Source organism: Aquarana catesbeiana, linkage group LG10, assembly GCF_042186555.1.
Source record: "Aquarana catesbeiana isolate 2022-GZ linkage group LG10, ASM4218655v1, whole genome shotgun sequence".
NCBI classification, from domain to species: domain Eukaryota; kingdom Metazoa; phylum Chordata; class Amphibia; order Anura; family Ranidae; genus Aquarana; species Aquarana catesbeiana.
In genome coordinates, this window is record NC_133333.1 from 37,629,821 (window position 1) to 37,648,946 (window position 19,126).

The window sequence follows — 19,126 nt, forward strand, 5'->3', positions numbered from 1 at the left end:
AGTAGAAAGCAAATCAGCCCAGGCTTTAAGAAAGACACAACAGGCTTCGCTTTAAATAAAACTGCACAAAGCCAAATTCTCCACAGGAAGGTCAGCGACAGGAATGTGCCAATAAACACCAGATGATAGCTGTGCAAACTACCTGATTTTGATAAGGTTGAATGGAAACGTCTGCACATCTATGGGTTCCATATGAGTGTGGAAGATACTTAGGGGTTAATTGGCTAAAACTGGAGAATGCAAAATCTGGTGCAGCTGTGCATGGTAGCTAATCAGTAGAGATGGGCCGAACACCCCCCTGTTTGTTTCGCAGCAGAACTCCAGAACAGGGGAAAAGTTCACCGCCGAACTGCAAACTCCATTGAAGTCTATGGGAGCCGAACATGAGAAATCAAAAGTCCCCATTTTGAAGGCTTATATGCAAGCAATTGGCCATAAAAAGGGTATGGGGGTACTGGGACAAAAAAGTGGAAAGGGTTAAAAGGTAACCCTAGGAAACAATCAAGGGAGATCAACCACGGTATATTTAATAAATAAATAGAAGCTTTATTGGTGAAGTACAAAAAAAATCCAATTATTCTAATCCAGGCGGAACAACCCTTCCCTGGTTAGATGGTGTTCATGTAATTTGCAAAAAATTCATGAATAATTTAATAAAAAACACACTGTAATAAGACAATATTGTCACAATATAAAAAACGCTAGTTCATAGGCCCCACTTAATCAAGACGAAATACCAAAGTCCAAGAGGAATAAATGGACTCTAAAAAGGGGTTTCCCTGGGGAATGGGGGTACTGCCCTGGGGGACATGTTTTATTGCAAAATAAAATAAAAAACAATTGTTTTTAAAGGAGCAGTGATTTTAATGATGCTTGTAGTGAAATAATAAAAATGAAAAATTCCTTTAAATATAGTGCCTGAGGGGTCCCCTTAGTCTGCCTGTAAAGTGGCACATCTGTAGCATGTATAAAACCTACTGTAGCAAAAATTACATTTCCAAAGTAAAAAAAAACAAGTCAAATCTCATTTAAAGTTACTAGAAGTTGCAATTGTCGGCACCCAGCTATTTAAAAAAAATAATGAAAAAAACGGCGTGGGGTTCCCCCCCCAGGCCATACCAGGCCCTTTGGTGCATGTTGGGTCAGTGACATCACAAGGGGGCAGTAGGCTGTCAGCCTTCATAAAGGAATTGTCAAAAAACTGTCTACTGTATTTATTTATTTTTGACACCTTTTTTGTTGAATGGGTAGGAGTACAGTGTACCCCATACTCACATAGAGGGGGATCGGGATCTAGGGGTATACATGTTAGCAAAGAGGAATGTCACTAAGGTCCACGGTGTAATGCGGCTGTCCTTACCGTAACTATTGGGCTCAGGGGCGGACTGACAACTCATGGGGCCCCCGGGCAATAGGAGATTATGGGGCCACGCAGTACACACACACACACACAGTATACAATCACACAGTATACACATACATGTACACACAGTATACACAGACATGTTTCTATTGGCTGAGAAGGTACTGGAGAGGTGGGGCAGCTATAATCTCGGGATTTTTAGACCAAAAGGATGTCAGTAAGGGACATTTCAGAGACAGATGTAAAAAACACACAGATTTTTACATACTGTCCCTGGTTTTTCTGAGGCTGGCAACCCTGATGGGGCCCCCTAGTGGCCCGGGGCACTCGGGCAGTGCCCGAGTGGCCGAATGGTCAGTCCGCCCCTGATTGGGCTCTACACATACTCTGCTCCTCTAAACTCGGCAGCCGGCCAAACCACTCAGAGGGCACTGTGCACTCCACAGTCCACACACAGAAAGGCAGGTGAGTGGAGGGCTGTCGGCGCTCCGTGTCCTGTCTGTGCACATACTCTGTGCCCCGAGCCCACCCTTTTTTGAAGCCAATTAGAGCCTCAGGCTCTAATCACGTGCGTCAAAAAAAAACAAAAAAAAAAACATTGGAATCCATGCATCTGGCACCCTGCATGTAGATTAGGGGGTCGGGGGGCGCCGCCCCTGCGCCACCTATGGACGGGCCATCACTGCTTGTACCCATCAACAACAGCCAGAAATCATACTAGATGCTTTGGATTGAGGCAAGCAAACATTTTATGGAGATATGCTTTGTTCATTTTTAATTTCAGAGGTTTACAACCATTTTAAAGTGGTTCTAAAGGCCCAAGCTTTTTTGCCTTCATGTATTTCTATTAATAAAGGTAAATAACCTTCTCTATGCAGCAGCCCCCCAAGCCCCCTAAAACCTACCTGATCCCCATTGCGATCCAGCGTTGTGCATGAGAGCCTTGGCTCTTCGGGAACTCTGCAATTTAATCATGGACTTTTTAGGCATCAATATATAAAAAAAAAATGTTTTATTAGTAACAAAATAACAAAATTTATGTAAAAACATATAAAGTACAGACTTAAGCGGTAAACAGCACATCCAACTCTATCCACTGGGCCCAGTACCGTGCATGTATGACCACTGGGAAGTTTCCTTGGTAGAGTGGGAGCAAAATATCTTTAAAGAGCTTGTATCTTTAAAAATGATAGTTTGCTTCCACTCTACCAAGGAAACTTCCCAATGGTCATACATGCACTGAAGCAGGCCCAGTGGATAGAGTTGGATGTGCTGTTTACCGCTTTTATAAGTCTGTACTTTATATGTTTTTACATAAATTTTGTCACAAATAAAAACTGTTTTTTTTTTTAAATATTGATGCCTAAAAAGTCCATGATTTCCTCTGATTAAATAGCAATTCTGTATAGGGCGCAGCACTTTTTATCACTTCTCATACACCCATAGCTCCCAACTGTCCCTGATTTTGAGGGACTGTCCCTGATTTGGAGCAATGTCCCTCTGTCCCTCTTCCCCCCTCATTTGTCCCTCATTTTGGTCTGATCTATATAGCTGTATATAAAATGCACTTTTTATCTTTCAAAAAGTGTTTCCCAGTGCTAAACCTTTCATCCAATTTATAAATTGCTGCATTTGTAATTTTTAAAGAATATACAAGAATAGTAGTGGTAAAAAAAAATCCCTTGTGGACAGGGGCGGACTGACAACTCATGGGGCCTCCGGGCAATAGGAGATTATGGGGCCCCGGGGCAATAAGAGAAGATTATGGGGCCCCCAGGCAATAGGAGATTATGGGGCCCCCAGGCAATAGATTATGGGGCCACACAGTATACACACACACACACACACACATACAGTATACACACACAGACACACAATATACACACACAATATACACACAGAATACACATACACACACTGAAAAGGTATTGGAAAGGCAGGGCAGCTATAATCTTGGGATTTAAAAAAAAACACAGATTTTTACATACTGTCCCTGGTTTTATTGAGGAGGAGCAGTGTCAAAAATGTCTAGTGTGCATGAGGCCTAAAGGCTGCACCAACAGGGGAAATTTGGATTCATACAAATGCTCACCATTGGCTGGACCTCCCTCTTTCTCTGGCTATTTCACTGCTACTGTTGTGGCCATACCTCCCAACTTTTTGAGATGGGAATGAGGGACACCTATCAGCAAAAGTATGCAGGCATAGGACACACCCCTTGCCACACCCGCTTAAAGCAGAATTGCACAAAAAAACAAGATTGGTTAAACCCACAAGTGCTTTTTTTACCACTACTATTCCTTTATATTGGCTTTTGGAATTTACAAATGCAGCAATTTAGAAATCAGATGAAAGGTTTAGTGCTGGAAAACACTTTTTGATAGATAAATAGTGCATTTTCTATACATCTATATAGATCAGACCAAAATGAGGGACAAATGAGGAGGAATGAGGGACAGAGGGACATTGCTCCAAATCAGGGCCAATCCCCAGAAGATGTCCGTTCGTGACGAAACGCGTAGGGTGGAGCCTCGGACGGTGACATCATCACGCCAGCCTTTCCGCGACGGTGGTGAGACGAACTCTTTGGGAATAGGAAGAAGTGAATAGAGACACCGCAGCTTTACATGTGATACAACCGCTTATGATGATACATCGTTTTTGTAAGTGCAAACCTTTATTTTAATAAACAAGACTGAATTGACATACTGCACTATGGAAGTTTCTATTTTCTATTTCTGAGTAACAATAGAAAGAACAGCTGGTCCTGGAGGATTTTAAGTATTGGAGAGACTTCCAAATTCCCTGTGTTGGGAGAGACTGCTAGCAGTAGATATGGCTTTTTGGTAAGCAAGCTACCTCACTTTTGGGTGTTGACCTGAATACACGCTGGTTTTGCATTAGGAAGATTGGTGTCACAGCTTTTGTTTCCTGCAATTCACTTTTTCTCCTGTGGAGGCATATTACCTATGGATTTCTTCATTGATCACTATGGGACATTGCTTTAGTTTTCCTTTTTTTTTCCTTTTTTCTCTTGTTTTTGGAATTTTTTTTTCTTTTTTTGTATAATTAATTTTCACATTTCTTTATTCTTATTCATTACTGTATGCATCATTGTTTGAGTATTTATAATTTTATCTTAATTGATATCTTATTGCACAATTTTTAGCGCTGCACTTACCGTGTTCTATATCCAAATCAGGGACAGTCCCTGGAAATCAGATACAGTTGGGAGCTATGGTTGTGGCTGCAAGAAAACAGCACAAAGGCTCACAGGCCGACAGTAACCTTACATGACACTTGCAAATATATGCTAAAATCTTTGTCATTGTAAAGATGAAGAACACTGCCTACCGTCCCCTATGTTCTACAGCGCAGCGTTTTGTTTATTAATAAAAGAACATGTGCTGTTTAAATGACTTACATTCGGCCTTGGCACAGATAAGGCTGGTGGAAGGGTTGTGGAAGGACTTCAGGATGTGGGAAACAGCCAAGCTGATGTCTTCATTACTCGGATACAGGCTGACAGATGCAAAGCGCAGGTACTGGAGCTTGGGGGCTTCTTCGGGTCCCACCTTTATGTGGGGGATCTATAGGAGAAAGCAAGAAAAATATGAGTAGGCTGTACTTTGGTTATCTCCTAGTTATGTTCTCGTCTATGCACGTCATATTTAACGTGGACGTCTCACTGCGCAATAGACATAATGCTTTTTATTTAAAGTCCTGAAAGACATTTAGCTTGCTCAAGCTCTGTGCTTTATAAACAATTGCCATTTTTTAAACACAATTCTTTATTTTCACTCTTTCTCTTTTGTGCATCTTTTGTGCATCTCAGTAATGCGGATCTCTTGCAGCCGCTTTGCAGCCACTTTATGTCTACATACATTCCAGTGATGGTTGCACATCTTTTGTAAAGCCCCGTACACATGATCGGACTTTCCGATGGGAAATGTTGGATGTGAGGTTGTTGGCGGTAAGTCCGACCGTGTGTACGCTCCATCGGACAATTGTTGTCGGACTTTCCGATCGTGTGTACACAAGTCCGTCGGATCAAAAGTACAAACACGCATGCTCGGAAGCAGAAGCGGTCGGTCTTGTAAACTAGCGTTCGTAATGGAGAATTAACATTCGTGACGTGGCAAATTATGAAATCTCGAAATGCAGCGCACAATTCTCTTCTTCTTTAATGGGATAATAATGAAGCTGCTTTGCTGGTGATACTGCTGAGGTTATTGCAAATGAATTTTCAAAGGCTTTTTTTTTCTAGTGATATCAAGAATAATATTATTATGTTTTTTTTTCTATTTTATTTGGGCAAGTTACCACAACACCATTATCTTGTATGTAGGTTTTAAGAACAAAGATACAACTATGTTGGTGTCCCTTGTCAATTTTACATTGTATTTATTTAAATGTAACTGCCTACTCCCAAACTGTCATTTGAAGTAAAACACATAGCCAAGTATTATTCTGCACAATTTTTTTTATTGTGCATTAAAAAAGAAAACAAATAAAATTGGACATGCTATCTGCCAATAGAACTTAACCAAAAAGTGCATTCTATACATCCAAAAATATAGAAAATATAGCAAATCAAATCATTATTATTCAACCCAAAAAATAATGTCAAAGCAATAACTCCAAGGCCAATAATAAATAACACGTTATCTCCTCCGATTCCGTTGACGAACGGCCGTTCAGAAAAGAACTGAAAAGCGCTAAAAGAAAAGCGCAACTCAACACTCACCAAACTTCTACTAACACAAAATTAGCAGAAGGAGCCCAAAGGGTGGCGTTAAAGAGCTGAAAAACCACGTAGTACATCACTACGTTCGTAATTGTTGGCCAACATTTGTGTGACCGTGTGTATGTAAGACAAGTTGGAGCCAACAACCTTCGTACAAAATTCCACGGTTTTGTTGTCGGAAAGTCCGATCGTGTGTACGGGGCATTAGAGTGGGTTTCATGAAGGTAACAGCACTGGAGCATGTCTGTGAAATGTGCTACTGTTCTACACTAATCATGTGACAAGGTGACAATTCATGAGAACAATTAGGAGTCAGGGATAGAGTGTTGTCACCCTATAACAGGAAGTGCCTAAACAAGAACCTTCATGTCAGGATAACCAGTAATTTTTTTAAAAGAGAAGTATGTTTTTTTTGTCCCCCCCCCCCACATCATACTTACCTAGGTTGATGTAGCATTGTTCCGATGCGGCATCTGTCCCCCGGGCGCCTCTGCACTGAGAGCCGAGCGATCGAACATCGCCAATGGCTCTGGTTCTCTCAGCTCCCTGAGTAGAGAGCTGCTGACTGTCAGTCACAGCTCTCCGTTCTGCTCCTCCACGTTCACTGGAGCGCTGAGCTGTGGAGGGGCGGGGAGCGGCCCTTTCAGGCGCTCAGCGGCTCGCTGAGAGGCTGAGACAGGAGTCAGTCCAGGCTCGGGATGATGTGGTGCCTGGACTGATTTCTGTGACGTCAGCAGAGAGCGAAATTCACACCGCCCTCTGCTGAAAACGGGTCACAAAACAAATTGCACTCCTGTGACCCATAGGAGAAGCCCAGCCAAACGAGCCTAAAATGGACATTTACTTTAATTAACCACTTGCCTACTTGGCACTTTCATCCCCTTCCTGCCCAGGCCAATTTTCAGCTTTCAGTGCTGTCACACTTTGAATGACAATTGCACAGTCATGCAACTCTGTACTCAAACAAAATTTGTATCATTTGTATTGAGACAGATAGATCTTTCTTTTGGTGGTATTTAATCACTACTGGATTTTTTTTTTTTGCTAAACAAACAAAAAAAGACCTTAAAATTAGAAGAAAAAAAGAAACTTTTTCCTGTTATAAAATTTTCAAAATAAGTCATTTTTCTCCTTCACTGATGTGCGCTGATGAAGCTGCACTGATAGGCACTGATAGTGCCTATCAGTGCCCATCAGTGCAGCCTATCAGTGCCCATCAGTGCAGCCTTATAGGCTGCACTGGTGGGCACTAAGGAGGCACCAATGGGCACTGATAAGGTGGCACTGATAGGCATCGCTGGTGGGCACTGACAGGCATCACTGATGAGCACTCATTGGCAGCACTGATGGGCACCCATTGGCAGCATTTGTGGGCACTGTTGGGGCTGCACTGATCATCAGCACACTGATGATCAGCACCCTGATTATCATTGTAGATGTCCCCTGTGTGGATTTGCCGGTTATCGGCTCTCCTCACACGCTGTCAGCATGAGGAGAGGAGTGCCAATAACAGGCAAATCCTGTTTACCCTGTGATCAGCTGTGATTGGACACAGCTGGTCACATGGTAAAGAGCCTCTGTGATTTGCTCTTTACCCTGATCTGTGATCAGCTGTGTCCTAAGGATCATAGATCCCTGCCAACGCACGCCGCAGGGGGCACGTGGGCAGCGTAAGCACGGGAGGATGTCCATAGATGTCCTCCCGGCAACGTAGCCTGCACTATAGCCATCTTTTGGCTATAGCCCGGGTGGGAAGAGGTTAAATCTGTAGCTTTAAAAATATTTTAAATTACTTTTCCAATTAAATTGACATGTTTAAGCTTACATATGTGTTGAAGGGTAAGTATGAACGGATATCAAAGACTCCCTTTAATTCAGGGCTATGTTTGTTAAAATATTACATTTATAATTAGAGCTGAACTCCAGACTTCCCTTCAGTCTTGCACAGTTGTACAGGCTTCTCTCCTTTACTGAAATAGTTTACTCTGATTTCAATGCACATGGTGAGCTTCTTTCAGTGTGGATTAAAGCAGTTGTAAAGCTTAATTTTTTTTTTCTTCTAAACATGTCATACCTACCTGCTCTGTGCACTGGTTTAACCCCCTCTTCTGGGGTCCCCTGCCTGGCACTCTAGGCTCTTCCACTTCTCAGCTCACCACCATAGGAAGCTACTTGCTATGGAGTCACACCTGTGGGCTTGCTTAAGGGCTGGGCTGTGTGCATCTATTGGCACACATGTGAAGCTCAGCCCTGCCCCTGCTACCTGATCATAGGATTTGATTGACCACAGCAGAAGCCAATGGCTCCTTCTGCTGCTGAGTTTCTATGAAAAGAGAGAGAGAAGAGCTGCTGCAGATGGGCACATCACTGGATTTAGATAGGACTCAGGTAAGTATAAAGGGGGGTGAGGGGGCAATATAAGTACTGGGAATTGTGCACAAGAGATTCTGCTGTCCAGGAACTCCCTCTTCTCATTGGCTGAGACAGCAGCGGTCGCTATTGGCTCCGACTGCTGTCAATCACAGCCAGTGAACCAATAAAGAGAGAGTGGGGGGCAGAGCCGCGGCTCTATGTGTCTTATTGATGCAAAGAGCCAGGCTCGGGAGCAAACACGCACCAGTGCACCCATTGCAAGCTGCTTGCTCTGGGGGCACTGAAGGGGGGGGGGGAGCCAGGAGTGTGCAGGCTGCTCTGTGCAAAACCACTGCACAGAGGAGGTAAGTATAACATGTTTGTTACTTTGTTTAAAAACATCTGAACCTTTAATGTCACTTTAAGGTAAACAAGTATCCAGACTTTAGAACCGCTTTAAAAGCTACAGCAAGTGAGATAGAGTCCGTCTCATTTTCTGGCTGGAGGACACCCAGCATCACCTAGCTCAGGGGTGTTAAACTCAATTTCAACGCAAGCTTTGAGTGCAGGGTTTAGCTGTGCGCTATGTACAGAGTGCAGAATTCAGGGGTGAGCTACATACAGAGTGCAGCGCTCAGGGGTGCCCTGTTTACAGGGTGCAAAGTTTAGGAGTACGCTACATACAGAGTGCAGAGTTCAGGGGTGCCCAATGCACAGAGTGCAGGGTTTAGCTGTGCGCTATGTACAGAGTGCAGAATTCAGGGGTGCGCTACATACAGAGTGCAGAGCTCAGGGGTGCCCTGTTTACAGGGTGCAAAGTTCAGGAGTACACTACATACAGAGTGCAGAGTTCAGGGGTGCCCAATGCACAGAGTGCAGGGTTTAGCTGTGCGCTATGTACAGAGTGCAGAATTCCAGGGTGCACTACATACAGAGTGCAGAGCTCAGGGGTGCCCTGTTTACAGAGTGCAAACTTCAGGAGTACGCTACATACAGAGTGCAGAGTCCAGGGGTTCGTAAGGTGCAACACCAACCCCCCCACCTGGCCCAGCTCTAGTAACTCCCTATGTAGGTGTCTCTAGTACAGTCCTGTGTAGGTGGCCCTCTCTTCTACGTGTAGCAATAACTCTCGGTGGAGCTGCTGGTTTAAAGCGGGCTGTTACCGTCACCTTCGTTACCTCTATTTCACCAGAACCGAGTCTAGGGTCCCATTGAGTTTAATACCAGACAATGTAGACACTGGACACTGGGGTATCTTTTCCAATGCTTTAATAAACGTAAATTGAAGGAAGTATCAGGAAAGAGGTAGAAGAAGAGTTGCAGGGAAGTTCAAATACCTTTTCTTAGTGTAGTATTAGGAATTGAAAGCTCATAGATGATGTACTTTCTTTTTAGAGTTGAATCTTTGCTCGCCTGGATAGGTTTCTTTCACTAACCTAGCAGCCAGTACACAGCACGAACAAAAGTCTCTGCCACAGACTTGATTGGAACAAAACCCGTATGATCCTCTGCCACAGGATGTAATGGTTTCTGATGAACAGCAAACACAGCACTAGAACCTTTAAGCCGACCCGACGGTACTATGCGATAGGATTACTTTAGGATGCGTCCTTCAACTGAGTCACCAGGCCCCTCTCCAGACCAGCACTCTGCATGATCCTTCCATGATGGGTCCTCCCCTGGGATCTTCTCAGTTGTCCAGCTTCTTCCCGTAGGACAGACAGCCCAGGACCATTCATTTGCCGCTGTGGTAGGCCCCAGACAGGCTTCTGGGCCCACCCACGCGCTGCAGCAACGTGGGCCTCCCGATCGGAGGACCACGAGGTAGTACTCTTAGCACATACCTGTCGGCCAGGAGGGCCAGCAGGTGGAACGAAAACGAACCCTAAAATATGGCGTCTGTCCCATAAATACCCTCTCCCAGAATGCAACTTGGAGGACCACCTCCACTGAGTTATCTCCGGGACAGAGGAGCACTCATACACTTCAACGTGTTGCCTTTCCAACACTGACCCATGGCGACAACGACACCCACAGGCACAGTGTGAAACTACATGCAACTCAGCCAAGCTGGAACAGAGGCAAATCTGACTATGTATAAACAGATAACCCACTAAATTTACCTATAAGCAGTAGATTGAAAATCTATCAGTGCTACATACGTGTGTATTTGGCTCTGTAGTACCTCCATTTGTAGGCGGCTCTGCCAAGCCTTGCAGGGAGATCATTCTGGCTCTCACATTCTGGAGAACTGCCCCTGCCGTGCCCCACTGTGAGGGATCTGTTACATCTGCAAGCCGCTGAAAGCAAAGCTGCCCCTAGTAAACACAGAAGGCTTCTGTGTTTGCAAGTGATAGCAGGGAGGGTGAGAGCTGGAGGTGGCAAAATGGAGTTCCGCCATGTTTTGGCTGCAAAACTGGGTGTGAGGGCCACATGACAAGGCCTGGTGGGTCAGATTTGGCATGTGAGACTTGTGTTTGACATATGTGATAGCTCTTTCCTCCCTAGCTGTCCCTGACCCGCCTCTCCCATTCATTGGATGTCAGTTCTTTCATACATGCAATCTCAGCATTCATATGTGGACATTATCTGGGGTGCAAATACAGCCTGCCTAGGAAGCCCCACTCCTCCAGACTGACATCCACCCATCAAAACATTTTTATATCCTCCCAGGATACCAGCCCGCTGCTTGCATCAGGGCTGAGGGCTCTTCAGAGGACTACTAAGGAAGGGTGCCGGCCCCTCCCACCAGCCATGATCTGTATGCATTACATAGCGAAGTGCAGAGAGTCAGTGATGATATGGTATGTAATGAAGAAAAGAAAGGTTTTATTTAAAGTTTTAATCGTATGCTGATAGGGAAAAGTAGGGGAGAACGATGGAAGAAAAATATAAGCAGAATAAACTTCAGCTTTAATTAGCACTCAGTCTGTCTTTGAACTAATAGCCTCCTGTGATCTTCTGTACATCAGAACTCTGATAAGAGAAGAGGCAGCTCTGTGAACCAATCAGTTCCTCTACTGCATCCTGCTGGCTGACAGAACAACTTCCATAATGCAAACCAGGGGGAGGTTCTTATTACCGAGAGCTGATATTTTGTTTATCAGGTTCAGATCTGCTCAGCTAAGATGAGATAAAGCAGAGGACTGTTCCAGGTCCTCCTGATGTGCCTGATCCATGAACGGTAACCTTTTTTATTCACGTAAAAGGGTTGATGTCTAAATTAATAATGAGGTCATGTCATGTAACTGGTTTAGATGCTAAATCGGGCCAAACATTTTTTGCTTTGTGTATTTTTCTTCCACTATTTTCTTCCACTATTCTATCCAAAACTAAAAACAGATGATGCATGGGTTGGGTTTAATAAATAGTGTTCGTCCTTTTCGTCGTTGGATTTAGAGAACCAAACCATGTTTGATCGCTCAGTGCAGAGGCGCCCGGGGGACAGATGCCGCATCGGACCGATGCTATATCCACCTAGGTAAGTATGATGGGAGAGAAGAAAAAACAAAAAAAAACATACTTCTCTTTTAAAATAATAACTGGTTATTCTGACCTGAAGGTTCTTGTTTAGGCACTTCCTGTTATAGGGTGACAACACTCTATCCCTGACTCCTAATTGTTCTCATGAATCGTCACCTTGTCACATGATTAGTGTAGAACAGTAGCACATTGCACAGACATGCTCCAGTGCTGTTACCTTCATGAAACCCACTCTAATGCCTCGTACACACGATCGGACTTTCTGACAACAAAACCGTGGAATTTTGTCAGAAGGGCGTTGGCCCAAACTTGTCTTGCATACACACGGTCACAAAAATGTTGGCCAACAATTACGAATGTAGTGCCGTACTAGACGTACTACATGTTTTTTCAGCTCTTTAGCACCACCCTTTGGGCTCCTTCTGCTAATTTCGTGTTAGTAGAAGTTTGGTGAGTGTTGATTCGCACTTTTATTTTTGCGTTTTTCATTTAGCACTTTTCAGTTTGCACTTTTCATTTCATGTTTTTCAGTTCATTTCTGAACGGCCGTTCGTCGACCAGACATGTTGCGGAATCGGAGGGGATAACGTGTTATTTATTATTGGCCTTGGAGTTATTGCTTTGACATTATTTTTTTGGTTGAATAATGATTTGATTTGGTAAATTTTCTAGATTTTGGGATGCATAGAATGCACTTTTTGGTTAAGTTCTATTGGCAGATAGCATGTCTAATTTTATTTGTTTTATTTTTTTAATGCACAATAAAAAATTGTGTAGAATAATACTTGGCTATGTGTTTTACTTCAAATGACAGTTTGGGAGTAGGCAGTTACATTAAAAAAAATACAATGTAAAATTGACAAGGGACACCAACATAGTTGTATCTTTGATCTTATAAACTACGGGATAATGGTGTTGTGGTAACTTGCCAAATAAAAAAAAAAAAAAAAGCATAATAATATTATTCTTGATATCACTAGAAAAAAAAAGCCTTTGAAAATTTGTTTGCAATAACTCCATCAGTATCACCAGCAAAGCAGCTTCATTATTATCACATTAAAGAAGAAGAGAATTGTGCGCTGCATTTGGAGATTTCATAATTTGCCACGTCACAAATGTTAATTCTCCATTACGAACGATAGTTTACAAGACCGACCGCTTCTGGCTCGTCCTTGCTTCCAAGCATGCATGTTTGTACTTTGGACTTTTGTCTGACGGACTTGTGTACACACAATTGGAAAATCCGACAACAGGCATTTGTCTGCAGAAAATTTGAGAAAATGCTAGCCAAAATTTGTTGGCGGAAAGTCCGACAACAATTTTCCGATGGAGCATATACACAGTCAGATTTACCAACAACAGCCTTTCATCGAACATTTCCCGTCGGAAAGTCCGATCGTGTGTACGAGGCATTAGTGTGAGTGTGGGGCCATGCTCAAAACAGATAGCTGGATGAAGTCAAGGGATGCAAGGGGTATCACATCATTGCACCGAATAATGGTGGTGGGTTGAAAAGAGCAGGCAATCACAAAAGCAAGCACCACATCCCGAAAGAACTAAATAATTAAATTGAGCAGGATAATATACCTAAATTATTTGGGACTTTTCAGGTGCTGCTTAGAACAATCCATTGTGTAGTCAGCAGTCATATCACTTATTAATAAAATCTTCAATAAAAGTTTACATATGCTGTGCCACTAAAATACTGACATCACAATTGGAGCCTGTAAACAGTATCCCCAATAATCATATATGAATTCACACAAGTATAACATTAATAATCTTGCTCTAAGCATCTTTTATCATTCAAATAAGAAAAGTATGGGTTGCTGATGCTTCGACGTGTTTCACCTTTGTTATACCAACTTCATCGGGAAAAGGTATGAAAAAAATATATACAAATATATATATATATATATATATATACACACACAAGACATGTTGACGAGACTTTACCCACAGTAAATGGTGGACAGAAAGTAACAATAACAGGGCACCCACAGTCACCCCCCAAAGGAACATGGCCACACACTGCTTTCCAACAATAAAAAGGCCAAAGTTACTTGAAGGGCCTTCAAAGCCAGTCAAGTTCCAAGTGGGCCATGACATATAAAAAAGAGAAATTATCAAGTATTGCGTCATGGATGCCTTGCAGAATCTGTGCAACCATGGGATAACCCTTCTGTAAATGGGGAGATGTATTCCCGGAGGCACCCAGCGCCACTGTTGATGTTGACAGGTTGCTGGAGTATGGAGAGAGGAATCCTGTTAGATTTTGAGTTTTGAAGATCATTATCATGCCTGCATTGCTTTAGTAGCCAAAAACAATATACATAGTTATAGCAAGTATGGCAATTTTCACCTACTATTTCACCTACCTACTACTTTTCCCTACTAGTACCTATGGTACTTGCCAATCCTTTTAATTGTGCTGAACAAGAGTGGGGTTTATTGAAATGAATAATAGCAATCTACCTTGTCCTCCTCTTTAATTTTCGTGTATTGAGAAGGTAATGTACAGTAAGGCATAGTTGTGCCCCATTGTAGTCCCCATGTGTCCCAACTAGATGTCATTATAGCTAGCAGTGAGTTAGTCCCTGAGATCCTAATAGCTTAAGGAATCATATGCCTTGACTCTGCCAGTAGGGAGGGGGGCACCCAAAATATGGTTTAGGCGTTACATTCCCAGAGGTTTCAGTAGTCAGGCTTCCCAGAAGGAACAGGATTCTCTGAAGTGCACCAGGACTGGACACATCAGGTAGGTGTGAGCCCTAGATGGAAAGCTCCCACCTAGCGGGAAGCAAGGAGCAGCCAGCAAGGCTGCTTTATTTTAAAAACAAATGTTTTTGGGACTACTCTACTAAAGCTTCTAATGCCGCGTACACACGGTCGGACTTTCTATCCTACTTGGTCCGGCACACTTTCCGACGGACTTTGTCCGCCAGGTGCGCCGGACTTTAAAACGGACGGACTTGCCCACACACACCCGGACTTTCCGGCGGGCTAAGTCCGCCCGTCTTTCCGACGGACTTTCGCCGGAGTTCCGGCGGACTTTCAGAATGAACGGACTTGCCCACACACGGACAAGTCCGTTCATTTTGAACGTGACTCAGGTGCGACGGGACTAGAAAAGGATGTCAATCTTGCCGCTTTTATCGGCGAGATTGACACCTTGCGAGCCCCGTCGCGGGGCATACCAGGCCCTTAGGTCTGGTATGGATTATAAAGGGAACCCCCTACGCCGAAAAAACGGCGTGGGGTCCCCCCTAAAATCCATACCAGACCCCGATCCGAGCACGCAGCCTGGCCGGTCAGGAAAGGGGGTGGGGACGAGCGAGCGCCCCCCCCCCCCTCCTGAACCGTACCAGGCCGCATGCCCTCAACATGGGGGGTGGGTGCTTTGGGGGAGGGGGGCGCCCTGCGGGGCCCCCCCACCCCAAAGCACCTTGTCCCCATGTTGATGAGGACAAGGGCCTCTTCCCGACAACCCTGGCCGTTGGTTGTTGGCGGGCGGGGGCTTATCGGAATCTGGGAGCCCCCTTTAATAAGGGGGCCCCCAGATCCCGGCCCCCCACCCTATGTCACTGGGTGATGTTGACCACGCCCCCTAAAACGTCACAGTCCCAGCATGCCCAGGGACTGTGACATCAAAAGGGGGCGGGGTCTCCGCCTATATAAGTCACAACGCAGCCCAGAGCGTCGTGTCAACATCTGGGGAAGAGAAGCCCAGAAGCCCAGAAGCCCAGAAGCCCAGAAGCCCAGAAGCCCAGAAGCCCAGAAGTCCGGACCTCTGCTGGCAAGAGAGCTACTTGAAGACAGCAGAGGAGCCGGCCGAAGAACAGGAACACCGGGAGAAGAGAGCGGAGAAGAACCAACCGGACGCCGGGAGAAGATGAAGCGGAGGGACCCCCGAAGCCGGAAGAAGACCCCCGAAGCCGGAGGAAGATCCCCCCCCCCGGAGCTGTTTAATAAAATATTTTAAAAACCTGTGTAGTGTGTTTTATTACTTACACTTTTTCCCTAGGTGAATGGGTAGGGGTACCATGTACCCCATACTCATTCACATAGGGTGGGGGGCCGGGATCTGGGGGCCCCCTTATTAAAGGGGGCTCCCAGATTCCGATAAGCCCCCGCCCGCAGACCCCGACAACCAACGGCCAGGGTTGTCGGGAACAGGCCCTTGTCCTCATCAACATGGGGACAAGGTGCTTTGGGGTGGGGGGGCCCCGCAGGGCGCCCCCCTCCCCCAAAGCACCCACCCCCCATGTTGAGGGCATGCGGCCTGGTACGGTTCAGGAGGGGGGGGGCGCTCGCTCGTCCCCACCCCCTTTCCTGACCGGCCAGGCTGCGTGCTCGGATCGGGGTCTGGTATGGATTTTAGGGGGGACCCCACGCCGTTTTTTCGGCGTAGGGGGGGTTCCCTTTATAATCCATACCAGACCTAAGGGCCTGGTATGTCCCGCGCTCGCCGCAATAGGAAAATTTGTTTTTCCTATTGCAGCGAGCGCGAGATGCAATACCCTGCCCTCGTGTCGCATCTGGTCCGTCGGACCAGCATACACACGAGCGGGCTTTCCGTCGGACCAGCACACACACGAGCGGACTTTCCGCCCGAAACTGAGTCTGGCGGAAAGATTTAAAACTTGTTTCAAATCTAGGTCCGGCGGGCTTTTGGGAAGAAGTCCGCCGGAAAAGTCCGCCGCCGCCCACACACGGGCGGATTGTCCGGCACACTCTGGTCCGCCGGACCAAGTATGCCGGAAAGTCTGACCGTGTGTACGCGGCATAAGGTTTTCAAAGGACTAATCCTTTTGGGACAGCACTCTGGGATGGCCATCCTGAGGTCACGCGTCTTGAAAATCTCTCCTCTCCTACTGATCTGTTTTACTTTCTATAGAGTTTGTAACCTAAAGAATGTGCCGCCTCCATCTAGAAGGATGAATGGACTGCTTGTAAATATTTCTATGTTCTGTTTAGTAAAGTAAAGGCCAAAGACATCTATTGTGTGAACATTCCTTTTATTCTGACCACAGATGGGAACGTCTCATGGGAACAGACTGGTGAGTGGTGAGTTACAATGGGGTCTTATTGCTTGGGACCTCCACAAGGTATAGGCTAACTATAGCTGGGTTTTCATTCAAGGGGTCAGTAAGGGTAAACTGAAGACTAACTATAGTTCAAGGAACATCAAACTATCTCTCCTTTCTTTTTTTAGGTTTGGTACATTTGAAAAAAATCTGTGGATATAAAGCAGACAGTAATTTTTCTTCAATAGTGCATTTTAGCAGTAGTTTTTTTTTTTTTTTTACTAAAATAATCATGACATAAGGGTTACAGCTTGTACAAAGAATGCGATTGTTTAATAAAACCTATAATAAATAAAATCATATAAACTAAAAGCATGGCTGCTTCAATAAGCTGCAAAACTATGCCTACTGCTATTCTATTCAAAGTGCTACCAGAACCTCCAAACCAACCCAACTTCTTTTTTTTTTTTTTTTGTCGTGGTTGTGTGCAAAAACTAAAAACCTGTAAGTGTACAAAAAAAAGTGCATGTGTACTCGCACAAAAAAGTGCATTTAATGGTGTGTTTCTTGTTCACCCCCCAAAGGAGTAGGACCTTACCCTGAACCCCCGGGGTGCAAGGCTCCTGACAGGGACAAGTTTTGAGCATGGTCCACCTGGCCAAAAGATCTGGTGGACTCCTCAGCCAAAGGGAGAACCCCCCCATTCAGCTGAGGAAGGGACCTAATAGCCACACATCCTCCCCCTAGACTTCAGGGTAGGCCCAAGGATCCACAACCTTTATCCAGTGAAAGAAACAAAAATGCAAAAAGTGACAAACGTGAGGGAGAGAAATAAATAAATAGTGGCTGTGCATGTGCACTGGCTAGGTCCTGAGGCCTGGTAGCAAAAATTGCCCAGGACTTAGCCAAAAGGCCTAGCCCATGGAGGCGCGGTGCAGAAAAACTTTTAGTGCTGTGAACATGTGCCTTTCCACACAGTGGGGTCCCACACCCAAGTGTTACTAAGAGCAATCCTAGGGTGACCACTCCCAGGGGGCACAGACACAGTGAACTATTCGCCTTCCAAGCCCATGACCAGACAAGGTGGACCCATTTAAATCAGGAGGCACTGGGCCCCTCCAGCCTTCCCGGGGGAATTACTCTTGTGCTCCACATCCTGTGGGCAGCCCGATTTCTGTTCCACCAGGTACTAGCCTTCAGAGCCCCATCATACCAGCAGAGATACTGTACAGCCAGCCATTCCTGCCAAAAGGCCACCAGAATGATGGTGTGGTACCCCTACCGAACACTGTTAAGAACAGATACTTTTCTTGATCTTAGCCAAACATTTATAGCAGGAGCGGGTATGACTTCTCATTCCTCCCACAATACATCTTTCAGAGATTAACAAAGTGTTTCCAAGCCCAAACATGGTCACTATGAAGGAGATGGAGATGCCTACACAAATGTCAACCTTCAGAAAATTGCTATTTGCATAGGATCACTGAAAGGTTCCAGCACTTCATTGAAGACGTTTGCAATAACAGTGCTTTTTGAATAGGAAGGCTTTTAGGCTTTTAGTAGGTCACCCGGTCACTGAAATCTCATATAAGATTTGCAACCTTAATGTCATTTCAAAAGTTGTGTTCAGGCGTAATTTGACAAAATGAATACCTGATGTGGTGATCCTGATTGAAGATCCTTGTTCAGGAACTTCCTAATAAGCGTCCTCCAACTGTACCCCTGCATTGTCATATATGCCCCTGGTGGATGCTACAAATGGCCACACCTATAGACATTGTGCAGGCATGGTTCACCATTGTCACTATCAGGAAGAAATAATGTGCAAACAATGGCTGATAAAGGCCAGAGGGGACCAGCAGCACTGAGATTAAAAAAAAGGGATTGAAAAAAGGTGAAAACAGTATGCTTATGATACACAGTGCATTGAAGCTGAACTCCAGCTATGACCGTTATTGCACACTTACATAAAATGAGATGAAAGTATATCTAAACTGTAATCAAATGAGATGTACTTTGTTAAAGCTGAACAGGTCCAGGTACGTCTGCTATTGAAAATTGTAGGGCCCCATGCAGCCTATCTGAGCCTAACGCCCCAGCCTGCCACGGTGGATTAATGTAATAGAAGTGGGCAGAACTTTATTGTCGGGAGCT

The 19,126-nt window shown here is 44.9% G+C and overlaps 1 protein-coding gene across 2 annotated transcripts in view; it reads right to left on the reverse strand.

The window, feature by feature from the left end:
* GRIK5 (glutamate ionotropic receptor kainate type subunit 5) overlaps positions 1 to 19,126 on the reverse strand; it is a 591,069-nt gene that overhangs the window by 178,828 nt on the left and 393,115 nt on the right. For both annotated transcript variants that reach the window (XM_073602012.1, XM_073602011.1), the window contains exon 5: positions 4,788 to 4,953. In XM_073602012.1, the coding sequence (XP_073458113.1) occupies positions 4,788 to 4,953 (166 nt within the window). The remainder of the gene's footprint in view (positions 1 to 4,787; positions 4,954 to 19,126) is intronic.